Source organism: Gnatocerus cornutus, chromosome 10 (assembly GCF_029298725.1).
Source record: "Gnatocerus cornutus isolate USDA-ARS CGAHR chromosome 10, icGnaCorn1.1, whole genome shotgun sequence".
Lineage (NCBI taxonomy): Eukaryota > Metazoa > Arthropoda > Insecta > Coleoptera > Tenebrionidae > Gnatocerus > Gnatocerus cornutus.
The window spans coordinates 3875862-3899374 of record NC_142242.1 but is presented as its reverse complement, the minus strand read 5'-3'; the positions used below and the strand labels follow the sequence as shown (position 1 = coordinate 3899374).

The 23513-nt window shown below is 35.1% G+C and overlaps 6 protein-coding genes across 7 annotated transcripts; 3 read left to right on the top strand and 3 right to left on the bottom strand.

Moving 5' to 3' along the window:
* Positions 1-1678: 1678 nt before the first annotated feature.
* On the bottom strand, positions 1679-4451 carry CPT2 (Carnitine palmitoyltransferase 2). The gene is made up of 7 exons (XM_088047389.1): positions 4289-4451; positions 4183-4232; positions 3086-4134; positions 2842-3035; positions 2504-2673; positions 2276-2389; positions 1679-2225 (listed from the first exon to the last, which is right to left on the bottom strand). The coding sequence occupies exons 2-7, from the start codon at positions 4183-4185 to the stop codon at positions 1794-1796; spliced, it is 1962 nt and encodes a 653-aa protein (XP_087903515.1). The 5' UTR covers positions 4186-4232; positions 4289-4451; the 3' UTR covers positions 1679-1793.
* Positions 4452-5185: 734 nt separating this feature from the next.
* On the bottom strand, positions 5186-8785 carry LOC148167263 (kinesin-like protein KIF11). Its single transcript, XM_088047388.1, has 8 exons — positions 8422-8785; positions 8082-8373; positions 7872-8026; positions 6431-7826; positions 6086-6382; positions 5867-6037; positions 5542-5820; positions 5186-5495 (listed from the first exon to the last, which is right to left on the bottom strand). The coding sequence occupies exons 1-8, from the start codon at positions 8469-8471 to the stop codon at positions 5478-5480; spliced, it is 2658 nt and encodes an 885-aa protein (XP_087903514.1). The 5' UTR covers positions 8472-8785; the 3' UTR covers positions 5186-5477.
* Positions 8786-9006: 221 nt separating this feature from the next.
* Hr78 (Hormone-receptor-like in 78) lies at positions 9007-11529 on the top strand. Its single transcript, XM_088047763.1, has 4 exons — positions 9007-9530; positions 9579-9767; positions 9942-10731; positions 10784-11529. The coding sequence occupies exons 1-4, from the start codon at positions 9236-9238 to the stop codon at positions 10977-10979; spliced, it is 1470 nt and encodes a 489-aa protein (XP_087903889.1). The 5' UTR covers positions 9007-9235; the 3' UTR covers positions 10980-11529.
* Positions 11530-11580: 51 nt separating this feature from the next.
* Positions 11581-12736, top strand: LOC148167261 (V-type proton ATPase 21 kDa proteolipid subunit c''-like). The gene is made up of 6 exons (XM_088047764.1): positions 11581-11745; positions 11819-11867; positions 11914-11997; positions 12042-12189; positions 12234-12485; positions 12536-12736. Exons 1-6 carry the CDS (start codon positions 11685-11687, stop codon positions 12557-12559), a joined length of 618 nt encoding a protein of 205 aa, XP_087903890.1. The 5' UTR covers positions 11581-11684; the 3' UTR covers positions 12560-12736.
* Positions 12737-13586: 850 nt separating this feature from the next.
* Positions 13587-16136, bottom strand: LOC148167260 (membrane-associated tyrosine- and threonine-specific cdc2-inhibitory kinase-like). 2 transcript variants are annotated; one of them, XM_088047081.1, is made up of 7 exons: positions 15798-16136; positions 15583-15706; positions 15038-15528; positions 14781-14988; positions 14581-14726; positions 14426-14532; positions 13587-14357 (listed from the first exon to the last, which is right to left on the bottom strand). In XM_088047081.1, exons 1-7 carry the CDS (start codon positions 15861-15863, stop codon positions 14225-14227), a joined length of 1275 nt encoding a protein of 424 aa, XP_087903207.1. In that variant the 5' UTR covers positions 15864-16136; the 3' UTR covers positions 13587-14224. The 2 variants fall into 2 exon arrangements, with proteins under 2 accessions (XP_087903207.1, XP_087903206.1); XM_088047080.1 differs by having other exon boundaries at positions 13589-14360.
* Positions 16137-16508: 372 nt separating this feature from the next.
* On the top strand, positions 16509-23512 carry LOC148167259 (uncharacterized). Its single transcript, XM_088047079.1, has 13 exons — positions 16509-16757; positions 16812-16902; positions 16953-17122; positions 18185-18280; positions 18331-18373; positions 18736-18847; positions 19214-19493; positions 19546-19737; positions 20318-20461; positions 22207-22631; positions 22683-22913; positions 22960-23087; positions 23137-23512. Exons 1-13 carry the CDS (start codon positions 16635-16637, stop codon positions 23397-23399), a joined length of 2298 nt encoding a protein of 765 aa, XP_087903205.1. The 5' UTR covers positions 16509-16634; the 3' UTR covers positions 23400-23512.
* The last annotated feature ends 1 nt before the right edge of the window (position 23513 follows it).

Sequence of the window (23513 nt, the reverse complement as noted above, 5' to 3'; positions counted from 1 at the left end):
TAAAAACGAGAAAGTTTTCCACTGTCATAAATCGCATCTCAAAACAATTTAATGATTTTGATAGCTCGCTTCATTCCAATTTAAGAAAAAATCTATACAAGGTCTTAAAAAGACCAAAAAACTCAAATTGGGTCAAGGTCCAAGGAGACCTTCCTGACCTTCGATTATTCTGCGTCATAAAAGTTGATTGATTCTCATGATTTTAAATATTCAAACCTGCTGTTGCAAGGTATCCACACAAGTATTTGGTCACATTAATTAATATAATGAGCAGTGACATTAAACAGATTGTAAAAACAGGAATATGACAAAATTTTCTGGTTTTAATTTAACGTACGTATAAATTAACTCTGTGACACTTTATGCCCTTATTCGCGGCAAAATTAACGTATAAAAATGATGCTTTAAAATAAAATTCACACTTATACAATTTGATAAGTTTTTCAATTCAAACTGCAAAAACATTGCGCTGTTTTATAACTATACAAAGAAAAATAAAATTTTGTATCATTTAATATCAGTTTTGTGTACTACACAGCTGACAATTTTTCGAAAATGACACTGCTTTTTGGAATTTCTAATGATTTATTGAAAAAAATGAACCACGCAGTTCAATTATATTGTGTAACAAAACTTAAAAAAAAGTCATTATAATCTGATTTTTTTTGTTTATATAGTTGCAATTTGACTTTCTTTTAAAGAAAATAAATGAAATTCCTGTGCGTTATCCCCAAGAAAAATAATAATAAAGTCATTTGTTTCTCTCTAGAAAATTTAGAATTATTTTAACAACGCAAATTAAAAGTGCGTTTGATCAGTGAAAAAAACAATACAGTACAACCTCGATTATCCGTGCTTCACAGAACCGGAGCCTGCACGGATTACACTGGTCTGCAACGAAATCCTCCTTTAAATAAGAATATGATTAATATGAAGGGTTTAGGGTGCTAATTATAGATTTGCTTTTATTTTTTTGCTATCACGTATAATTTTTTTTCTAATTTGTATTTTAAACATTCCCATGTTGCTACAGAAACAAAGTTATTATAGCATTCTGTGTCAAAATTGGATGTTATAGCATTGAAAACGAATGCGGAAATAGCTCTGTTACAAAAGCAAACTAAGAAAAATAACAAAAAACACGTTCATAAGGCACTCATCCTGTATAAAACTCCCGGCAGTTGTTTCTTGTTTCATTCTTGAATATTCATTTTTACACATTTTGCGGCAAAGTGTAGATTATTATTTAATCCAGTTACCGATTCCATGATTTTTATGTAGTTTATGATCTAAAACTGAAACCGAAACCGTATTAACGGAAAAGTTTGTTACATCAATTAGCAGTACCTATCACCAATCTATTATGGTTTCGTTAAACATTATATCACCAAGAACTACGTTAGAGTCGATTACAAATAAAAATTTCCGATCTTTTCCATTCATTTATTTGAACGTTTGTAATTGAAAGTGCAAAGATTTTACTCTGGCTGAACTTAACTCCTAGATTTCAAATATACAAATACTTAGAATAAAAACAATTAACTGAAATGTTTGTTAAGTATTCAAGAAATTATTTGAGTAGCTACCCAAAGAAGTGCTAATACGTAATTCAATCCCAAGGAAATTTGTGATTACCAAAAAAAAAAATCCCATTAAATTCAAATCATTCTGCGAGTACGCCTTTTTAAACCTTTTATTATTACAAAACGATACAAAATATAGTCAATTCATTGAAACAGACTAAAATGACAATAGACCAACATATCATACATAACAAAAATACTTTGAATTGTTCAATTGGCTTGTAAAACTGCAAAAATTTCTTCGAAAGATTTCGTTAAAGCACTGATGAAGTCTGGTCCGCTAGTGCGATCCTTGTAATTAGTGACGAGAGTTCCCAAAAACTCGTCTTTAATTGCATAGCCCATACCAAATCCGTTCGGAACGACTGGTCCAAAACCCCCCGCAAAAATTGCAGGCGAGTTTAGAGTACTTGTAGACATGATGTCGTACCCAATGTGAGAATACTCAGGATCCTCGAATATGTTACTTGTGATACCTTTCTTCTCTCCTATTGATTTCAGAGCGAACAGATGGCGGTCAAAACCCTGACCCATTGCTGCTTCTTTAATTAAACGATTGTGAATATTGGAACATTCTTGAATCATCGATTTTAACTGAGGCACTGATGGTTTATTGGTTGAATTAATCGCTAAGGTAAAGTTCTGTAATCAACAGTTAACAGATTCAGAAAATATTATTTATTTATCTTCACCTTTGTTGAGGTGGTACATGGACGAATTGCTTCAGTTCTGCCATGTTTAAATGCAGCAGTACTGCAAGACTCGTAGGTGGAGACAAATGACCCGTTCAATTTGTGGTATGCGACCTAAAATCATTTTTTCACAAGCTTATCACGGTGAATAGACTAAAAATAAACATTCGTTTAAACAAACACGCGCAATAAGTAGCATTTTTATTGTAATTTAAAAAAAATGTATACCTGGAATGCTAACTGCATGACAGCGTCAGGACTAACTTTGTTCTTCTTGCACGTGTCTTTTCCAATACCCTCAAAAATTGTATAATTCACATCCAAATTATCACAAATGGTCCTATACGATTTTCTTGCACAATTTATATATTCGCTCATGTTGATCGTAATGCGGAAATCTGCATAACATAATAAATACCAAAAGTACAATTTTAATAATGCAAAGACTGATAATAGAAATTATAGCTAAATTAAGAATGCAAATATTTAATTTGTCATAGTGTCAAAACCCTGATAAACAATGACTATGTAATAGGCACATTTAAATAAGTAAACAGTTGTTTTACCTAAACGCTGAACGGGTTCTGCGTCGGGTCCTGCAATTTTAGTCTCAGGGTGCACCCTGGGGTTGTTTTTCGAATCATTGTATATATCTTGCGCGTATCGTAAGACAGCAACGCCATCCCCCCATGCATGTTCGAAATTGACGGCACTAACGCCGTCTTTTGCCACGATCAAAGAGAAGGATTTGTCGAACCACCTGTAATTAAATAATTGAAAAACAATAGGAATTCAATTATAAAAATGAACCTATTTGTTCCATCTCCATGCAAAAACAATCTTGTAATATCATACGGGTCGCTTCCGGCACTTTGATCGTCAAGACAGACATTAAATAGAGCTGAATCAATGAGTTTCAAAGATTGCAGATTGACGTCTTCTGCTAACTCATGTCTAATGGTAGCCCACTTATTCCGTTCAAGGGTCGTCAAGACTCCAATTGGAGACTCATTTGGTGGTCTGCTGTCATTCAAAATAAACCTTAGATTTTCCATTATTTGGGTCGCCGGAACTATGTCATTGCTCACTGTTAGTACATTAATAGCATAGAAATGACCTTTGAACTGAACAGTGATGTGTCTAGAATCGGGATTTTCAACAAGGCGATCTTTATCAGTTTCAGGAACACGAGTTGTGTGAAACAAATTAGGGTATTGACTCATATCCAGAGGAAAAGCTTTTTTTAAATATGCACAAATGTACGCTAATTTTGGAGGCAATTTGCTTAGAATGTAATTCAATTGTTCTGTGTCACTCTTCGCCGGATTCAAGTGGAAAATCTCTGGACGAAGAAGGTCGGCTTTCAACGACCTGTAGAATCTCAAACTGCTCACAATTAGATTGGTAGCTCGAATAAGTTGATCATTGTATTCTGGCTTATCATCATTGTTCAATACCAAAACAGGGTTACAATTGATCGGTAAAGGACTTCGTGACCGTAAATACTTGTCAAACCATAATTCACTTATATAACTGGTGTGTTTATTCTTCCGGTCATAGTCTTGTAACATTTGTTGCAATTGCTTACCAACACCATCTCTAAATTGGTGTACATTGGTTTCAGTCTTCTTGTACGCCTCTTCAATTAATAATGGTTTCTGAGCAGCTAAATACCGCTCGCATGTCTGTTTTAGTAAAGGAATAGGCAGACGAGGGAGCGCCGATTGAAAATGTGAGGTTGGAACTTGACTCAGCTGCCAAAACTGATATTCCACATATTCTTTGCTAACCAAATTTTTGTCAAGGAGTTTTAGGATTGCACGTGTGTGGTTTTGAAGGGGTGTGGATTTTAGGAAGACCTACACAAGGAATAAAATAATCAAAATTCAAACACATGTAAAACTTACCATTTTTAGGCACTGATTTGGGATTACGAATTTTTTAAAAGATGAAGTTTCTGCATAGGAACCAAGATAATAATTTCAACTTAACATTTATGATAAAACTACAAACCACTAAACTTTCATCTTTGACCTGAACACTACCTATTATTGCTATTATAATTTAATAGTGGGGCACACTGATTTTGATGGATTAATCTAAATCGATCTAGGGACTTTACCTCTGACAGTTTAGTGGTTTGACAATGTCATCTATTGACGGTGACGTTCGCGGATTGGTCGCTGGGATCGCCAACCAGAATTGCAGCATTGTAAAGCTAAGATTCAAAGTGAATTTATATGGAGTTCCAACAGGTCAATCCAATTTGTGGAAAGCAGTAAATACTGTACGTGACTGACTTCATTTGTACAAAATTTTGAAAGCTTGCAAAAACATTTCCGCCGAAGCATTTAAGAAACTGTTGGAAGTCAAACAATTAAGCCACTTATTGGAGAGTGAAGACAGTGAAGTTAGGTGGTTAAGACTGCGGTTTGATGTCATACCCTATTAAAAACAAACTGAGTTTCTGTAAACTTTCCCACTAATTGAAACTAAAAAGGGAGAAATGTCAGTTCCTGAAATAAAGCCATGACGAAGTTTAGAAATGGTATAAAATTTGAGTGTCGCACGTTATTGAGAAATCGCTCATGTCCACTTTCAAAAGGGCCAGAAAATAAAATGTTGGTTGGAAGATAAACCGACACGTTTTTTAAGATAGAATTTAGACCATTGCAAAATGATGACTCCATCATTTTCTAAGCAACTTGATGCACTAACTTCAGCGTTTTTTTTTTATTAAAGCCTACTGAATATGAAATTTCAGGAAACTTTCATTTGTGTGACTTAAATCAACATTTTCAGAAAAACCATCACGTTAAGCATTTATCACGTATGTAGTTTGGTCTTTTTTTAAAGGATGCTCTAAAGATGTTGAAACGTGAATTTACAAAAAACATGACAGAAAAACAATTCTTGATACAGGATGAATATTTTTTCAAGCATCAGTGTGGAACTATAGATAGCAAGATAAACTACAAATCTCAAAGTTGCGAAAACATTTTGGAAAAAATTCCAAATTCATGATTGACGATATATAGATGGTGTCACCAAAAGTGATACTGCAAAAATTGTCTATCTTACAAAATCAAAACAAACAGTTTGCAGTTGCTTTAAATTAAATAAAAATGAATCAAAATTAAAAAAAAAACTCCGAAAGTTTATATACTTCAAATGTTGGAATACTTCATAGATCTCATGACTTCTAGAACTCTTCATTTTCCTAAAATCAAAACATATACGACCGAAATAAGTCCTGTTCAATTTACCTTAGAAAAATCTTTTCCTTCAATCTTGGAATAAATGTATGTCGCTTTAATAGGAGTATCACCTGTATGCCCCACAGAACTAACTTTAGCTTTCAACTCGCTCAGGGACGCAAATGTGGCCTCAGCAGAGCTCTTCACCAAATTATGCTGCTTTTCTCGAGTCTCTGCAAACGTATTTAGCATTCTATTACAAGCTAAAATATCGGTATTCAATTCTCCTGTCGTTCTTTGTAACTCTTCTAATGAGATTTCCAACGGTGCTAGTTCACTTCGAAGAGCCTAAAGCATTACGTTATTAAAATAATTAGAATTGATGCAGACTTACGTTGTTTCGACGAAGTAGACATTGTTTTGCGACTGAAGAAATGGCGTTTACTTGATCCGTAGCGGCTTGTTCGGAACTAGCAGCTTCATTGCACACATCGTTTCTATTGCCATCCATTTGTTCTACCTTCTCGTTCATCACAGATTTCGTAGTTTGAATGGTTGCCACAACCTAAATAAAATCAATTTAAATTCCAGAAGTACAAACAGCAAAACTTACACTATCGCCATAGTTCCTACCCGAATCCTGAATTTCCGTAGTCGCTTCTTCACTTACTGTACTCTTCATTAATTGCTCAATTTGTTTAAGTTTATCGTCTATAGTTGTAATCTGCTCACACTTTATCTGTTGTTGTTGTTTGGATTTGGCAATAGCAGCTTCTGCCGCAGCCGCTTTTTCTTTTAACTCGAGACATTCTTTATGAAGTTCTTGTTCTTGACTTGACTTCACTCTGTCGAAAAGTGGCACGTACTCATTTTTCATGATTGCTCGTTTTAATGTAATCCTCTCACGTAGCTAAAAAAAGAGTATGTTGTTGTTGTTTTTTAAATTCAGAAAACTTACCTTTTCGCTTTTGATGGAACATTCCAATAGTTTAGTCTCGACCAGGGTTTTAAACTTATCCAAGAAAACAACATTTGCTTCTTCGAGTTCACTGCATGATTGTTTTTGATGATCTAAGATGCAGCAAACGATCTTGTATATTTTTCTCAGGTCATTATAGTTATTTTTTAAAAGAGCGTTTGTCTTAGCTTGGTAACACTCGCTGCGCTTTTGAAAATCATCCAAAACAGTAGTAACTTGCTCTGATTCATGTGCCATAGACCTTTCAAAAGTTTTTACAGATTCAATAAGATTTTGGAAACGAAGTATAGTGTTGTCTGCGCCGATATTTCTAACGTTTTCAAAGAAAGACCTCACTAACGAAAACATGTCTTTTGCTAGTTGAGCATTGCTGGAGCTAGATGCATCTCGCTCTTGATATTTGTTATAATAAATATCATTCACATTTGTGGATTTTGTAGTGATATCCATCAAAACTTGGGTTTTATTAAACACAACTTCGCATTTCTTAACAACAGCGTTCAGTTTAACCTCTTCTGTGTTTTGTTTTCGCTCATTTTCTTGCAAACGTAAATTTACATTCTCTAAGTAAGTTTTGTTCTGTTCAAATGACAAATTCTTTCTGGCATATTCTTGTTCTAACGATTGGTAGTGCTCCTCCAGTCCCTTAATTGCAGCAATTAAAGAAGCAATCTTTTCTTTGTTTTTTGCCATCTCCTCTGTACATTTTTGATAAGATTCGTGGCTTACAAAGAGACCTTCTTCAGTACGAGCAGCGAACAACTCGCTCTTTAGTTTGTCAATTTCCTCTTGTAAATCGTGCATTAGATTTGCGTGTTTTTTGTTGATGTTAACTTGAGGGTTACTTTGAATGGCTTTAGCAGCGATTGCTAAATCCAAACCAGCCATACTCTCATCAGCCGTGTGGCAATTCGGAGAAAATGTGACAATCATAGAAGTTTTCGCTTTGTTGCCCAAACTCTCTTGTAAAATTCTGGTTAACTTTGAGTCCCTGAACGGAACATGTTGAATTTTCTGAGCCAACGCTTTAATTACTTTTATCAGGGTGGTAAGAGAGCGATTTATACTTCCTGATTCTCTAGCTCGAACATCGATAGTTCCAAAACGCCCTCTGTTCTCGCTCGCAGCTAAATCAACTAATTGTATTTTTCCACTTTTAACTATCTCTCCACTGGAAGTTGATTCTCTCACATCCACGGCGAAGGTAAATAAAGTGTGAGACCGCGATCTCTGAATGTTTGCACAAGTTGAGCCGTATTGCCGCAGGCTTAAGCCACTACTCAAAAAAGTATGAACATTTTGAGTATTCATTGCAGTCATTTTTGAGAGATCTTTGATAATGGTTGCGCCTTTATTCAGAGGGTCATCATATATTCTGAAACAAAATATAAGACCTGGGAGTAATCAATTGATAACAAACCTGAGATTTATGTTGTTATTCAGGAGATCACGCACCTCTTCATTGTAGATCTCAATAAATGACACATTGACAGTGTACTCAGTGGATTCATTTAGTTTGCTTAACTCGGAAAAGAGTTGGTTTGCAACGCGAGGGACCAGACCCATTGCATGTTCCTATACAAAAAAAGCAGTATTAAGTAGCATACAAAAAAAATATTTTGTTACTCACCTCTGTAAGATTAATTTCACCACCTTCTTCAATTTCTCCGTAAATCGTATGCGTTTTTCCTGTCCCTGATTGCCCATAAGCAAGAACTGTGCAACTGTAGCCAGCAATCACGTTTGCAATCAACGGACCAACAACAGTGTTGTAAACATCAACTTGTGAAGATTCCTCATTGAAGACTCTATCAAAAACATACCGTTTCTCGCTCAGACCGGTCTTCACCACCACTTCACGATGAGATATATTGTTAACGAAACTCGTACATTTTTGTGCTGTTTCAGCCGAGTTGAAGGGCCTAAATTGGAGTTGTCATCGATTTTAAAACGGCGAGAAAGAAACTTACCTTTGACGAGCATATATTTTCACATGCTGAGATTTCTTGTTAGAGTCCATTTTGTACAATAGTTCCAATGGAACGAACCACTTTCTTGAAAACTCACTTTTTAACAACAACGTCGTATTTGAAATGAAGAAAAACTAATACCAACTTAAAATTGATTGGAAATGTCAAGAAGTGATTGTCTTAAATTCGAACAAACTAGGACTTAACACAATGGATTCCAAAATAAATTAATGTAACGACGATTGAATTATCATCTGTTTATGTTTATATTGTTCAAATCTTTAATTAAAGTGTTTTATATTACGAAGAGCGTTAGGTTGGTAACGGAGACCGTTAAACACGAATGTGGCGGCTTCTAACGGCTGGACAATAAACTTATTTAGAGGCGGTTAAATTAAATATAAATGCTTGTTATAAAAAGTTGAGATACGCATAGACAAATTCTTACTTTGCTAACGGTTAACAATCAGCCTCGTTTTGTTTAGTGGTAAAAACAAAATTTCAACAATGATTGTGATGTAATAAGAATTAAATGAGATAAGATCTGTCAGTTTAAATTTAGCGCGCTGGTAAGATGAAGGATTGCTTATCGCTACCTGACGGAAAACAATGTCCCTACACCTAAAAACAGCAGCAGGTGTAAGGTCATGAACCTTGTTCACAGCATTACTTCTCTTTATAATAATGCAAGAAAAGGTCATATGTTTTGTGTAAACCTATAAATAATTTCAGAAGTTAATGTGACGACAAATGAAACCGTAAGTGCTTCAAATTGTGTTTGTACGGTGGAAACCAGTGTAAACAGACTGCAAAAATGGATATAGAACATGGTATTAAATCTGAAATCCTCAGTGATAAAATTAGAAATAACTCGAATAATTTGTGCCTGACGGTAGAATTGTGTGTGGTTTGTGGGGACAGAGCTTCAGGGAGACACTATGGTGCTATCAGTTGTGAAGGCTGCAAAGGATTTTTTAAAAGGTCTATCCGAAAGCAACTTGGCTATCAGTGTAGAGGAAGCAAGAACTGTGAAGTTACCAAACACCACAGGAATAGGTGTCAATATTGTAGACTCCAGAAGTGTCTAGCTTGTGGAATGAGAAGTGATTGTATGTAAGCTTTGTTTAGAAAACAAATTGTTTATTTTTATTTTTTAGCTGTACAACATGAACGCAAGCCTATCATAGATAAAAAAGACTATTCAAATAACATAGGAAATAACTACAATTCCAATAATGTAAATAAGATTTTTATAAGGAAGGATTTAAGCACTGATTCTCCAGGATTGTTACCAGCTTCTTTTAACCCTTGTGATTTGGGATTACAGTTTTTAAACAAACGCATTGGTAAGAAATTCATCAAAGTAGGCCTTAGAAATTTTGTTTATAAGCACCAAATTACGAATTTTCTCATTTCATGGTCTTAAAAGAACACTTTTTTAGCCATGCTCTATAAATATTAATTTCCTTGCAAAGTTATGCAGTCACTCTTTGAAATTTTGAACTTATGTGTATTTGCAGGCAATAGTGGGTCTTCAGAACTCCCCTACCACTTATCTCCAAGCCAAGCAAGCATTGAAGATGACGTTTCAATGGATAGTACAAACACTGGAGCTGGTGAATTGAGCGACGCCTTAATAATGGCTCGTGACAAACAATTAATTTCAAAAGCGCTAGATACGATGGCTCGTGTTCAATATCTAAACGGTACAGACTTATCCTCAGTGACAGGTTCTGATGAAAAATGTTATGAATATGAGGGACCAATTTTACAAGAACAGCACATTAGTTTTAACTTACAAATCCCTGGACCAGTTCCCCCATACTTAAATATACATTATATTTGTGAAAGCGGGTCAAGATTGCTCTTCCTCTCTATACATTGGACCAGAAATATTCCCGCATTTCAATATTTAGCGACGGAAACGCAGATTACGTTACTTAGAGGATGTTGGGCAGAGTTATTTACTTTGGGTTTAGCACAGTGTTCACAGACTTTGTCTTTGTCGACAATATTGTCCGCTCTTATCAGTCATTTGCATACTTTGATAGCACAAGACAAGATGTCGGCTACAAAAGTTAAGCAAGTGAGCGATCATATTGTTAAGTTGCAAGATTATGCGACTACAATGAATAAGTTGAATGTTGATGAACACGAGTATGCTTATTTGAAAGCGATTACTTTGTTCTCCGCCGATCAGCCAGACATTCTGCTGAGGAAACATGTGGAGAAACTTCAAGAAAAGTCATTTCAGGCGCTGAAGACTTATGTACATAATAGTTTTCCGGACGACACTGACCGTTTCCCAAGGTGAGACTTTCCCATTTGTTTAACCTTTCAATAATTCTTTTATTTGTTGCAGGTTACTGTTGCGTCTTCCGCCTCTTCGCGGCTTGGAACCGATAGTCCTCGAAGAGTTATTCTTCGCCGGTTTGATAGGGCAAGTGCAAATAGATAGTGTGATTCCTTACATCCTAAGAATGGGAAACGGAATGCCGACGACCGCTGGTAATAGACACGTGAAATCGGAACAAATTGAAGATTTTATGTGTAAATAATGTTTTTTGTGCAATGTTCCTAAGGGATCTTAGCCTTGGTGTTTTTTCGTGATCTATTTATATTTTTGATTTATTTAGATTTTTTTTATGTATCTTTTGCAACAAATGCTCTCGTTAGGTCATATTTATTCATTACAGGTGTGGATAAAGTTATCTCATGTACCTTCATAATTTTAAGTATTAGTGGTAAGACATGAAATAACAATTTTTCATTCCTCGGCAGTAAAACTTCGCTGGCAAATTTGTCAAAATGAGAAACGGGTGGAGGCCCAAATGGCTTAAAGTGTATTACATTCCGTCGTAATCAAATGGAATTGGATGCTTCTGATTTTCAGTATTCTAAGAGTTCCAACCGTTTCTCCACCATTTGCTACACTAACTTCATTTTGTATACTACTTAATTTAATATTAGCATAGAAGTGTTGAATTTGCACTTGTTATGATGTGATAAAGTAGGTTTGTGCCTTGCAATTTTATGGACAATATGACTTAAAATATGTAGGAATTGTATTTTTGGACCACATAATAAAAACTTTTCTTCATAACTCCCCCCTCTCTCTTTTTATTACAAAGTAGATAAGATAAGCGTTATCTGATCAAGATCACAAGCTCAGTTACGAGGCACCAGGACGTAAAAAACAATGTCCTTTTTCATTTAAAAACTGAGTTTTGTAAAAAAATAAAGTTAGAAGCATAAAATACAAAATGCGATACTCCTTAGTTTACACAGGCAGTGTGCTGTCTTCTACTGTTATTACCATCCTAGGTAAGAACATCTTTTGAAGGTGTGTGTTGATCATGTGATTTGTAAAACTACCAATTTTTCTTATTTCATACAGTTCTGTACTACTTACTCACGGGAAAAGGCGAGCAAATTAGTCTAGCATGGTGAGCAATTCCTCAAACTGTATATTTTCTTAATTAAGTTTGTTAGGCTCCTAACGGAGATGTCACCCTACCAATGGGCATCCTTAGGCATCGGTTTCGCTGTAGCCCTATCAGTAGTAGGTGCCGCAGGGTAAGCTAACAATTTGAAATTTCCAAAAATATCCCAATTTTCAGAGGAATTCACACAACTGGTGTTAGTATCGTCGGTGCTGGAGTCAAAGCCCCCAGAATTAAAACAAAAAATTTAATTTCAATCATCTTCTGTGAAGCTGTTGCTATTTATGGACTCATCACTGCCATTGTTCTATCAAGTGCCTTTCAGGTGAGACTGTTCTGAATTAAACGAATCTCAAAAATGAATTGTAGATCTACCAAGTTGAGGGTAAAGAACTGACAGATGAACGACTTGCTAGCAATTGGATGGGAGCTTATATTATTTTCTGGTCTGGAATTACTGTCGGATTCGTTAATTTGTTCTGCGGGTTATGTGTTGGAGTTGTCGGTTCTGGAGCTGCCATCGCCGATGCTGCAAACGCCACACTTTTTGTCAAGATTTTAATTATTGAAATTTTTGGTAGTGCTATTGGTCTCTTTGGGCTCATTGTTGGTGTCTATCTTGTAAGTTTTTGTAATATTAACCACCCACGATATTTATTTTTTTGTTTTAGACGTCGAAGGGTTCAATGGGTTAGTATACCACACTCATCGTATTCAAAATTGTGTTAGTTACTGTTATAATTTAATATATATCCTTGTTATAATTTAATGTGTTCTTGTGATGTAGTAAAATAAAATACAGTAAAATTTCGATTATTATCCGGTAATTAATGTGCCGGACGAATGGTCGAAAAATGGAGTTAATAAAAGTACTACTTTGTACCCAAATACAACCCTTTACATATATGTACTTGTACATGTATAATTATCACAATTTATCAAAATTTAAATGTTTTTTTTAAATGTATTCTATCCTCTCATATATGTCTACACAAAGTAAATGGAATGCCTGTATAAGGACTAGGAAATGACACATTTTGCACACTGTTGCAGTGGAGAGCTATTTTCTTTTTTAATTATTTATTGATTTTTAGAAAATACAGTAGAACCTCGACTATCCGGGTGCGGATTATCCGTGCAAGGGTGTTCGTTCAATTATCCGTGCATTACAAAGAACACACAAATCGAAGAGCAACTCCTTCGTACTTTTGCTTCTAATGGTAGAAAATGTAAAATTTTGAATTTCACGAGTAACGTTGGTGTAGTCAGTCCAGAGAGCAAAAACAAAATTACGAGTTAAAATTTTTGTCTTTGAATAGTAGTATTTGCAAACATTAACAAAAATGCTTGAAATAAATAAATAAAAATACTTTTGCAATGGAAACCTTCATAATTAAGGAAACTGAAAATTCAAGTGGCAGAGAAAATTTTAAGACCAAAAAAAATTACTAAAAGTACCAGATTTTTTACTACAAAATAGTTACTTTTATGTAATGTCTGATAAGAGTTGATTGTTTCAATTTATTGCAATATTTACGATGTTGATAAATTTTGTTAAAGGTTTTATATTTTCAATTAAAAAAACGTTCCAAATAAATCTGTTGCCTTAAAAGTTAACAACTCGATTATCCGTGTAGGCTCCGGTCCCGAGAAGCACGGATAATCGAGGTTGTACTGTAACAAATTTTATGGTAAGGTTTTACTGTACTTGACCAAGTAAATGCAATTGGGAATTGTTTAATATTTTTTATTGAATTAGAAACAAAGAATTGTGTAACGTGACGACGTATGCATGTCCACGAAAATTACAAAAAAAAACTTAAATAAACTCTAAAAATGTAACAACCAGAAACATGAACATAAAATCACAAAAAACCAACACCAAACTGCCATAATGAAGTTTGAAGCAATTATGGTGTTATCAAACATTTAAACAAAATTGCAAAAAACTCATGACTCTTATACTATATTCAAAAATAACAAGACTTAATGGTAATTAGGAAAATATTACATCTTAATCCTATTTAAATAACTTTTTAAACCGCGGGAGCAAATCCATTAAGTCTTAATCACAACAGTTTACTAAATCACATGGAATATTGCATGTTTTTCACACATAAGAATTACTGACTGATTAAAGATGATTCAATCTTAACACAATACAATACAAAAGTAAAAAAGATGCGACATATAAGTGTTAACAACCTGATCAAGTCGAAACTTTCATAAATAAATAATCAGGTAACACAATGAAAGTAAAAATATTAATACTATAGATTGACGTGGTGCCTTTTTCAGTCTTTTGGGCATTACTCTTAAGTACTATGGAATTATCACAACTGTCTTAAGATCTGAAAAGGCTAAAACGTGAGTTTTACTCTTGATAAGCCCCGCCGATTCGTGCTCACATCTGGAGCGTTTCTATCTTCTCGATCTTGACAGCAATCGCTCGATCGCCTGAAGTCCAGATCTCGGCAACTTTCACTTCCACGACTTCTAAAAACCATGTAAATTATGTTAAAAGTAGCCAAAAGCCTTAGCTTGTAAATGATTACACTTACAAATTGTTGCGGACTTCATATAAAGGTCTTTTAGGAGTATCTACAATATTGTTATTGTCAAGACTGCTGCATTGTTGAAATGTGAAGGCTTCATCCGGCAATTCCTTCTACAAACAACATATAGTACGGTTTATATTCAATGAGAAGAAACTTACACTATAGTTGATTCTCGGTTTATTCAAGTCCTGCTTTTGAATTTTTTTCAAATGTGCATTTTTCAGTAAATTTGAAGCTTGTGGTCTGTCCCAGTAGTTTGTCGACATCATATTTTCAATATTAATGGCAAACGCTCTGCTAACTCCTACAAAAAATTAAATTTATAATTGTCGTTGGGCCCTGATTCAGTAGTTCGTACCTTTATAAAACGCCGGTGGTAAATATTGTTTTCGTATTTGGTGCCATAAAGGTCCAAATTCAGGTAATTCGATGTTGGTTGCTAGTTCCAAAAGACTAATTCCTAATCCAAATATGTCGCAAGAATATGTATAGGTGCCATCTAGAACCTCGCAAGCTAAATATTTGGCATCGCCGTCAGAAATTGTTGATACTTTTCGTCCATCATGCTAAAAAATGCCTTTTAAGACGTCGTTCTAAAAAAAATAACTCTCTTACTTTATTTAAATCTACAAGAAGACCAAAATCAGCCAACTTGTAGAATCCTTTGCTCATCATAATATTCCCAGGTTTAACATCTAAATGAATGAGATTTTTAGAATGTAAGAAGTCCAATGCTTTAAGCATATCATAGAGAATTTCCCATAGTTGAGCTTCAACAATATTATGTGTAACTGCAGAATACTGTGCTAAACTTAAATGACAATATTCCATTTGTATGTGTATAATTTTGAATTCTTCCCAGGCCATTATATACTGGACACAGTTGTTATGTACGCCAATTTTTTCATAATTTTCGACTTCTGCATAACCATACTGTAAATTGTGTGAAGGTTTTAGTTCCTTTACAGCATAAAATCTGTCATCTTCTCGTGATTTCACTTTAAACACAATTCCAAATGATCCTTCTCCAATGATTGAACTTTTGGCGAAAATTTGTTCAAAGTAGCTCTGTTCCTTGTCTGGACTATACAACCGACTTAAATTCACTAAAACAAATTTCAGTTACTTATTTTATAAAATTTGGTCAAAATAATTCTCACCTGGTTGGCTAAAAAAGATTGCTTTAGGAGAACCTTTCTCTTGAAACAAACTTTTGAAGGCTCTTTTGGTCGCTTTTGCTGGTAACGGGGGGCACAGTGGAAGACTCCTTCGCTCTGCCAACTCCTAACAACATAACCTCACTTTAACACAACTTCTATTTACAAGTTTCGTGGGTACTTTTTACCAATGACTTTCTAGGGTATGTGTTTATTACCTTTTTAGTTGTGTATTCATGTCGTTTCGGGGGTACAGAACGAAATCCTCTCTTAGGCATATCCATGTCTTGCCACGAAATTCCTCTGGTGTTGCTAAACCAAAATCCTTAACTGTTTCATTTATACCCGAACGTAAACACTTTCTGTAGAACCACAAACTTCAATTTCCGACCAGTTTTTACAAGTTTGGAGAGATAACTCGAGTTTACAATGGCGATCACAATGGTTTTGTTGAAGACCAATTCAAATTTGATTGAAAAAAATCTAATTGGTTCCATAAATAACGGAAACCACCTTCGCAACCAATCAGAGAGCAGATTGATCGGCCATTGTTAAGCTTCAGCGCGTCCGGTTTTACTTTTCACAAATTGATAAAACAGATTTACTGTTTTCGTTCGACTTTAGAAAGTCCATTTGAATTCTTTACGCGGATTTGTTTTTTGGAATTAGTTTTGATTGACACTTTTCGGATAAATTTTCCCAGGAATCGAAAGTTCGATGACATTTTGTACAGTGGTGGAAGAAAGCGCACATGACACCAGATTTAAAATTTCCCGTTTTTTTTATGTATAAATTACCGGAAATTTCTCTGCAACGAAAAAACTGATTTAATATTATGATTGTGATCAACTGTATCATGAACTGTTTTTTAAATCAAGGGGAACGTTTAGAAATTTTGACTTTCGCGCCGCTTCTCGACTAACCAATCAAATATGGCGTCTTATGACGACATCATTTCCGGCCATATTGAGAATTGTGTTGCATTCTTGCTTGTCAAAAGCGTCGTCTGAAAACATTTACATTATCATGGTAATTTAAAATATATAATATCCACGATGTCAGAAGGTGAGAGCAAAAAATTGTCTGAGCTCCGTGTGGTTGATCTGAGGGCTGAATTAGAAAAACGAGGTTTGGATAAAAATGGAGTGAAAAAAGATCTTGTGGACCGTCTACAAAAGGTAAATATTGAATAATCAATTACACAATCAACTGGTTATTTTCCATATTAATAGGCTCTCCAGAACGAAGGTGTTGATCCTGAAACTTTCAGCTTTGATATCGGTGATCGGAAAGTAAACAAAAGGCTTTCTACTTCGTCATCATGTAAATATTCATTAAATGAATGAGCACGTTTTGTAATGTTATAATTGTAGATCAAGGTGACGAGAGTTTTAACGAAAAAACTGAATATGATTCGGAGAAAACCGAGAAAAACGTTGATAGTCAACAAGGTGATGATGCATGTCAAGAAAGTCAAAGTAGGAAACAGGAGAGTGAAGTGAGGGATATAGAACAAGAAGTGCGAAAAGAAGAAACCGCAAAGGTGTGTTTTATTTTCTACTTTGCGTCAACAATACTTCCATTGTAAAACTCAAATGCATTCTATAATAACAATTATTCAAATTGAATATTTCTCTATTTGCTGCCTTTTGTGTTAAATAATCATGAATATGTTGTTTTTGGTATAATGAACCAAAAGAAAAACAAAAGTTTTAATGTGTAATTTTGAAAAAAACAATTTGGTAACAAAAATTTAGAAAAAATTGATACTGATATTCAAATTCAAATTTTGTGGACAAATGTCATTACTTCATTTGTTACCAACTGAACTTGTCAAAAATCTCTAATCGAAAATAAATATTTTTTTTATTTAAAATTCGAGTCGGTTATCATGGTCTAAACCATCTGCTGGCGAAAAAATAAACCATAGTTCTAGGTAAAAACTGCATGGAGGAAGGAGGAGCAGTTTTAAACTTCGTAAAAAATAGTACGTTTATGGATGATTACTTTAGACTGGTTCCACTCGAAATCAAAGTAGAAAAATCGTGTAATTCGTTTCTGTTGTAAATGTTGCAATGGCCGTGTTATGTGAGTTGGGTTTTAGGGCACTTCTTTCAATGTAATGTGTCGGAATTAAATTAGTTACCGTTTCTAAACAGCAGTCGCATCTAAAGAAAATGTCACTTCACTGGAAACATTGCACTTATTAATTAAGTAACATCGATGCCTAGCAAATTTCACGTCAAAATTGCCAATTGTCAAATCCTGGGGGAAAATGAAGCCAACCTTGGCATCTTAAAATTTCTAAAGTTAATTAATCAAGGTTCCAACCTTAAATAATAAAAAAAACTGTCAAATTGGCCACTTGCAACGTAAACCGATTGCTTACAATTCTTTTCGTTGTGGTCGTCGTGGTCAAAACTCATTCGAGCTACAATAATTGTCTTATAGAATACGTGTAATAATGTACTATTACTTGACAACTAGATTTGTTTAGTGGACTTTACATTTTTTCTACAGTTTGTAGCGCTCTATAACTTAGTGTTTTTTATCATCAAATTGTCAACATTAATTTCTTTAATGGATGCTTGAATTTTTTTATTAGGAATCAGCAACTGAAAACAAAGACGATAAATTTGATCAAGAGCCAGTAACTATCAATTTGTGCTTAGAAGAAGAAGAAGAAAAAATCAATGAAGAGGTAACTCACTTGTTTAAAATGATCAACAATACTACAGTTTTTTATTTCAGAGTGTTGAACATGAGGAGGAGAAACCAGAAAGTAATGCATTAGGTATGTTTTGATTTGATGTTTATTTTCTACCGCGATTCTTGGCTATGATGTAAAATAACATGAAAACTAAAGTTTCAAGCAACAGTGTTAAGTGATCAGACTAGGAATCTACAAGGAAGAGGTACAAGAAGAGTGCTAAGTGATAACAGTGAAAGAAAGTGCAATTTATGTGAAGCTAAGGTGTTTAGACTAAACACGTCTTTAGTTTTCTTGTTATTGTTGGTCACAGCCTTGAACAAATTCCGTCGCAGATTTGGTGTTTAAACTTTAGTGCAGTGTTAAAAATAATTCAAAATTTAGAGTTCTGGGGACTTAATATTGTTGGCTAAGATTTATATCAACGATTTCCTTTCTTCCTGTAGATGAGAAGGCAACTCCAAAAGAACAAGGTCCAGTTGAAGACTCCAAGGACTCTACAAGTTCTTCACAACACGTCTCTAAGAAAAACCAAGACGGCAATACAGGAACATCTAGGTTGGTTTTATTCAAACTGCAACAAGCCCAGTTTTCTTTAATTTGATGTCCATATGAGGAAAGACCTCATCTTCTTCAAGAAGTTTTCTTTAACCCACAATTTGGGCAAAAGAATGTTTTTGATCACACGATCATGGATTTTAAACAGATGAGAATATGATTTGTTCGTGGGTCTAAGGAAGATATAAGCGTGGTAATGGTGAGCTTATCCAAGCGTTTCTTGAAGAGGTGTACCGATTCCAATTAAAGATAGTCTTTTAGACAGAGTAGCGTTTTTGGGTGAATGGAAAAATTTTTGGAAAGTTGATGAATGAATATTATAATTTTCAGAAAATGTACTATTCTTATTTTGATGATGTTTTATAGCAATGGCACTGCTGAAGAATCTTCCTCTCAAAAGAAGCCCCAGTCTAATCCGAGAATTCTGTGGATAACAAACGTCCCTAAAAACACACGTGCGAATGAACTCAAACAACTTCTTTCTTCTTGTGGAAAAGTCGTTTGCGCAAAAGTTGTAGTGAACGCACGATTCCCTGGATCTTGTTGTTTTGGCTATGTCACGATGGGATCGGCAGAGGATGCTTCTAACGTCATTACAAAGCTTAACAACACCGAATTTAATGGGCAAATTATCAAAATTGACAAAGTAGGGCAGTTTTACTGTAGCTTCTACATATTTACGTGTTATTTTTGTCTAGTTCGAAAATATAAAAGCAGATAGCTTAAATCCTGCAAGGAAAAAACCTGTAGAGGAAAATAAGAAAACACAAAGTAACGAAAAGAAGGAAGAGAAATCTAAGAAAAGTCCCGACGGGAAAGAGAAGTCTGATCAAGGGACGAAACATGATGATAATGACAGAGCTGAAAGTCGCGGCAGCCCTGAAAGGAGGGTAATTATTGTTTGTTTTATTGTAGTTTTGATAAAGCTGTGAGTTTTCTGGAAGAACGTCGAATTACTTGAAATTTATTTCAACGCGGATGGAAATGGAAGGACAATAGAATGGGACAATAGGAAATCTGACTGAAAAGTAATTGACGCGAATAATACATCGAAATGCTTTGTATGGATTGTTATATTTTATTACTCCTGCTCTAAATATGAATCAGCGAGGATAGAAACTACCAATTACCGAGATGTGTAGAATAATAAGAAGACGCAAAATCTCAACTTTCTGGGATTGTCACCTCCAATTTCTATAATACTGCCGTCTAAAACTGTATGCAGGTTGGTTGTGATAATTTCGCTCAGGGGTCTTCTATTTTATCGAACATTGTTCTGCGCCGTTGTCATAATTAGAGTAGGGGTAGTACTATATAAAAACCTTCAAGCATTTTAATTTAGTTCGGCGCGTCAATCACTTGTTGCCTTTCTTATTACTCCGTTCCTTTTGATTTTATTTCCAGAAACAATTTCTCAATAGACAGATTTGTACTTGGTGGACACCTCACTGATCCCTTCTTTTGTTGTAGAAATCTATAACTTCGGACAGATCGAGTCGAGGTCGCAGAAGAACGCCCTCCAGAGAACGATTACGAGAACGAGAAAGACCTATCCACAAACCTGATTCTCGTGTTATCCACCGAGCGAATGTTCTCACTTTCGATAAAATCAAAGTAAACAATCCTTTCTTTCGTTAGAATAAGTAGTAAGGTAGTGCCGGTTTCACTCCTTAACCTTGAGGAGTGACTTCGGCATAGGCTTTCAGTTTATTCATACTTGATATACAGGGTGTACCCGAATAAAGTGCAAAGATTTTAACCCCAATATCAGACACCGCTGTAGATAACGATTCTGCAAAAAAAAATTGAAATTCGAATGGGGGCAAAACCCCCTCGGATTACCTGTTATTCGACGCTTATGGGATCGAATTCAGTAACTGTTTCCAAAAGACTGCCAAAAAACGTTTACGCTCACTCTTATATTTGTTTAACTTTCACATAATTAATGGTTTTCAAAACATCATTTTTAAAAGTGTCTATTGCGAAAAATTAATTTGTTTGAAATAAATTAAACCATCAAAAGGGCCGATCTTTATTTTGATTGGTTTGGAAGATGATTTTTTCCCATTCGCTTTGTGGATCAAATTAAAATTTTGATTAAAAATGAAATAATGAAAAAGTTACCTGAAGTAATGACGAAAAATGATCAAATTCCCTCCATTTGACGATCCAATTCAGTTTAATCCGTAGAGAAAACAGTTTTTAAAACTTAAGATTCATCACAACTCTTTTGAAAAAACCACTGTCAAAGAATGAAAAAAATCAAACTCAAAATAATCCAAATTTAAACAATTTGACACTGTAAAACCCACATTTCTCTACCACGATTAATGTTAAACCGACTGGAACTCCGATAAGGACATTTTTTGCCACTTGTTTATTAGCGTTTTTATTCCCAATTTTTTGATGGCCTGAACCGAACTTAACAATAAACTGAACTATCATAATAGACCTCAGTGGCGCCCACCCATTTCTGCAGAAAACTTCAATCTTTTTTTTTTTCGGAAACGGTGCCGTTTCGGAACACGAAACTTGGTCATCATGTCAAACTGCGTTGTCTGATATTGTTTGCACTTTATTCGGGTACACCCTGTATCTCAAATTGCAGTTTAGTAAATTTTGTTGTTTTAGTTTGACAGCACATATTTTTGAAATGGTGGCTCTAACGCAACTTGCATCTATAACAAAAACCACCCCTAAAATCGAAACATTTTTTGGTTGATTTTGAATAAAATCCAAACTGTTGTGTACAACTATAAACATGTTGTATATATTATAAATCAAAATTTAATTCTGCGTTATTCGATATGCAACATGTTAATTTCGACAAAACTACCCTACATTAATTTTTTAGAGACTTAAAATTTTGTATAAACAATAAACGAAACATTTTCTTTGATGCTCTAGAGCCAGCAAAATTTTTTCGTTATTGGTTTATGGAGAAATGCGATTTGTACATACAGGGTGAATCCCAAAGAAGTGCAAAGAGTTTAACCACAGTATCAAACACCGCTGTAGATAATGATTGCAAAAAAAAATCGAAATTCGAATGGGGCAAACTCCCCCGGATTAGCCGTTATTCGGCGCCTATTGAATTTAACTACGTAAAAACTATTTGACATTTTTTTCTCGGAAACGGTGACGTTTCGGAACGCGAAATTTGGTCATAATGTCAAACTGCGTTGTCTGATATTGAGGTTAAAATCTTTGCACTTTATTCGGGTTTACCCTGTATAGGGGATGAAATGTTGTCATTCTAGAAACTCCCAGAATTTAGCGGAGATTTTTGGCAATTTAGTGCGCATATAATTAGGAAATTTTAAGTTAAAGATTGCATGGTCATATTTTTTATACCGCAGGAGGAACGAGAAAGGCAGAGATTGCGTGACCGAGAGCGAGCCCAGCGGGAAGACAGCCGACGCAGACACGAAGAAGCAGTGCGTCTACGTGAGATGCGTGAGATATCACGTAGACAAAGAAACGAAGCTGAGCGTCTAGAACGTGAACGTGAGAAATTAAGATTAGAACGGGATAAAATTGAACGGGAGAAGAGCGAGTTGATTAAGTTAGAACGGGAGAGACAGAGAATCGAAAGGGAAAAACTTGAAATGGAAAAAATGGAGTTGCAGAGGTCACGACTGCGACTCGAGGAAGATAGAAGAGCTGTTAAGCGACCGTTACCAATGACGTATCGAAGGGAGGAAGGTTTTGAAGAAAGGAAGAGACCTGCTAATGAGAGACACTTTGAAGAGGCACCGCGGTTTGAACCACCACCTCACTCAAGGTAACGAAACTTGTGCGACGTTTCGCAGTTGAATTTATTTTATTTTTACAGTACGTTGGCGCCAAAGAAATTCTCAACTCCCAAAGATTTTAAGAGATTGCCCTATAAACATGAGACTTTCTCGGAAAAGCGCGACCGTGACTATAATTCAGAGCGGCCCCAACATACATCTGTAAATCGTTCAAATACATCAGTAAAATACGACAGATCTTTCGATAATGTCAGGGGGAGAGATACCAGAGAAGCGCCATCTAGAGAATCAGATTCTAACGTACCCATGAGGTAAAGGTAAATATTTCAAGCTAAATAACGACTTTTACTTGTTTAGGTCGAAAGAGACGAGATACGGGGATCGTGACAGGAGTCCCCATTTTAGAGCGATACCAGAAAATAGAGACAGACACGTATCATCTCAGGGAAAATCGGATAGAGAACATCACTACCCGGAATCTAATGGTACTACTTTTTGCTAGTTTCCGTGGTTTTTATTGGGTTCTATTTATAGTGACGGAGCGTTGGAATCCAGTACCACTCCAATCAAAATTCGGATCTAACAATCAAAAATCGTGGACACCCAAAGGGGGGACATGGCGCTCAGAACCGCCAACTGTCGACAGGTGGAACTCTAATCCTGGCGCATCGGGAAGAATGAACCAGCAGTTCTCTGGAAATTCAAACTTGACGCCCGTATGTCCACCACCACCGGGAATTAATAATTATTCAGACCGATTTGATTATAACAAGTCGGGTGGAATTAGGAAATATTAATTTTATTTAAAAAATGTATAATAATTCAGTGTTAGTTTTGTTAATAATACTTAAATACCAACGTATCTTATCGTTTGACCAACAATTTAATAAAATAACATACAAGTCGTGAAC

What these genes read in the sequence shown, in the direction of transcription:
- CPT2 (XM_088047389.1), bottom strand. An exon ending in CATGGAGATGGAACAAATAG is followed by an intron (nt 3,036 to 3,085) that starts GTTCATTTTTAT and finishes ATTTAATTACAG; the next exon opens with GTGGTTCGACAAATCCTTCT. An exon ending in CATGTACCACCTCAACAAAG is followed by an intron (nt 2,226 to 2,275) that starts GTGAAGATAAAT and finishes TGTTGATTACAG; the next exon opens with AACTTTACCTTAGCGATTAA.
- LOC148167263 (XM_088047388.1), bottom strand. Translation starts at nt 8,471, where the DNA reads ATGGACTCTAACAAGAAATCTCAGCATGTGAAAATATATGCTCGTCAA. An exon ending in GTTCCATCAAAAGCGAAAAG is followed by an intron (nt 6,383 to 6,430) that starts GTAAGTTTTCTG and finishes CTCTTTTTTTAG; the next exon opens with CTACGTGAGAGGATTACATT. An exon ending in GTAGGAACTATGGCGATAGT is followed by an intron (nt 6,038 to 6,085) that starts GTAAGTTTTGCT and finishes GATTTTATTTAG; the next exon opens with GTTGTGGCAACCATTCAAAC.
- Hr78 (XM_088047763.1), top strand. Translation starts at nt 9,236, where the DNA reads ATGGATATAGAACATGGTATTAAATCTGAAATCCTCAGTGATAAAATT. An exon ending in GTTTTTAAACAAACGCATTG is followed by an intron (nt 9,768 to 9,941) that starts GTAAGAAATTCA and finishes GTGTATTTGCAG; the next exon opens with GCAATAGTGGGTCTTCAGAA. An exon ending in GACACTGACCGTTTCCCAAG is followed by an intron (nt 10,732 to 10,783) that starts GTGAGACTTTCC and finishes TATTTGTTGCAG; the next exon opens with GTTACTGTTGCGTCTTCCGC.
- LOC148167261 (XM_088047764.1), top strand. Translation starts at nt 11,685, where the DNA reads ATGCGATACTCCTTAGTTTACACAGGCAGTGTGCTGTCTTCTACTGTT. An exon ending in TCAGTAGTAGGTGCCGCAGG is followed by an intron (nt 11,998 to 12,041) that starts GTAAGCTAACAA and finishes CCCAATTTTCAG; the next exon opens with AGGAATTCACACAACTGGTG. An exon ending in TTCTATCAAGTGCCTTTCAG is followed by an intron (nt 12,190 to 12,233) that starts GTGAGACTGTTC and finishes AATGAATTGTAG; the next exon opens with ATCTACCAAGTTGAGGGTAA.
- LOC148167260 (XM_088047080.1), bottom strand. Translation starts at nt 15,863, where the DNA reads ATGGATATGCCTAAGAGAGGATTTCGTTCTGTACCCCCGAAACGACAT. An exon ending in AATCTTTTTTAGCCAACCAG is followed by an intron (nt 15,529 to 15,582) that starts GTGAGAATTATT and finishes AATTTGTTTTAG; the next exon opens with TGAATTTAAGTCGGTTGTAT. An exon ending in ACCACCGGCGTTTTATAAAG is followed by an intron (nt 14,727 to 14,780) that starts GTACGAACTACT and finishes AATTTTTTGTAG; the next exon opens with GAGTTAGCAGAGCGTTTGCC.
- LOC148167259 (XM_088047079.1), top strand. Translation starts at nt 16,635, where the DNA reads ATGTCAGAAGGTGAGAGCAAAAAATTGTCTGAGCTCCGTGTGGTTGAT. An exon ending in GCTTTCTACTTCGTCATCAT is followed by an intron (nt 16,903 to 16,952) that starts GTAAATATTCAT and finishes TTATAATTGTAG; the next exon opens with ATCAAGGTGACGAGAGTTTT. An exon ending in TCACTTTCGATAAAATCAAA is followed by an intron (nt 20,462 to 22,206) that starts GTAAACAATCCT and finishes TTTATACCGCAG; the next exon opens with GAGGAACGAGAAAGGCAGAG.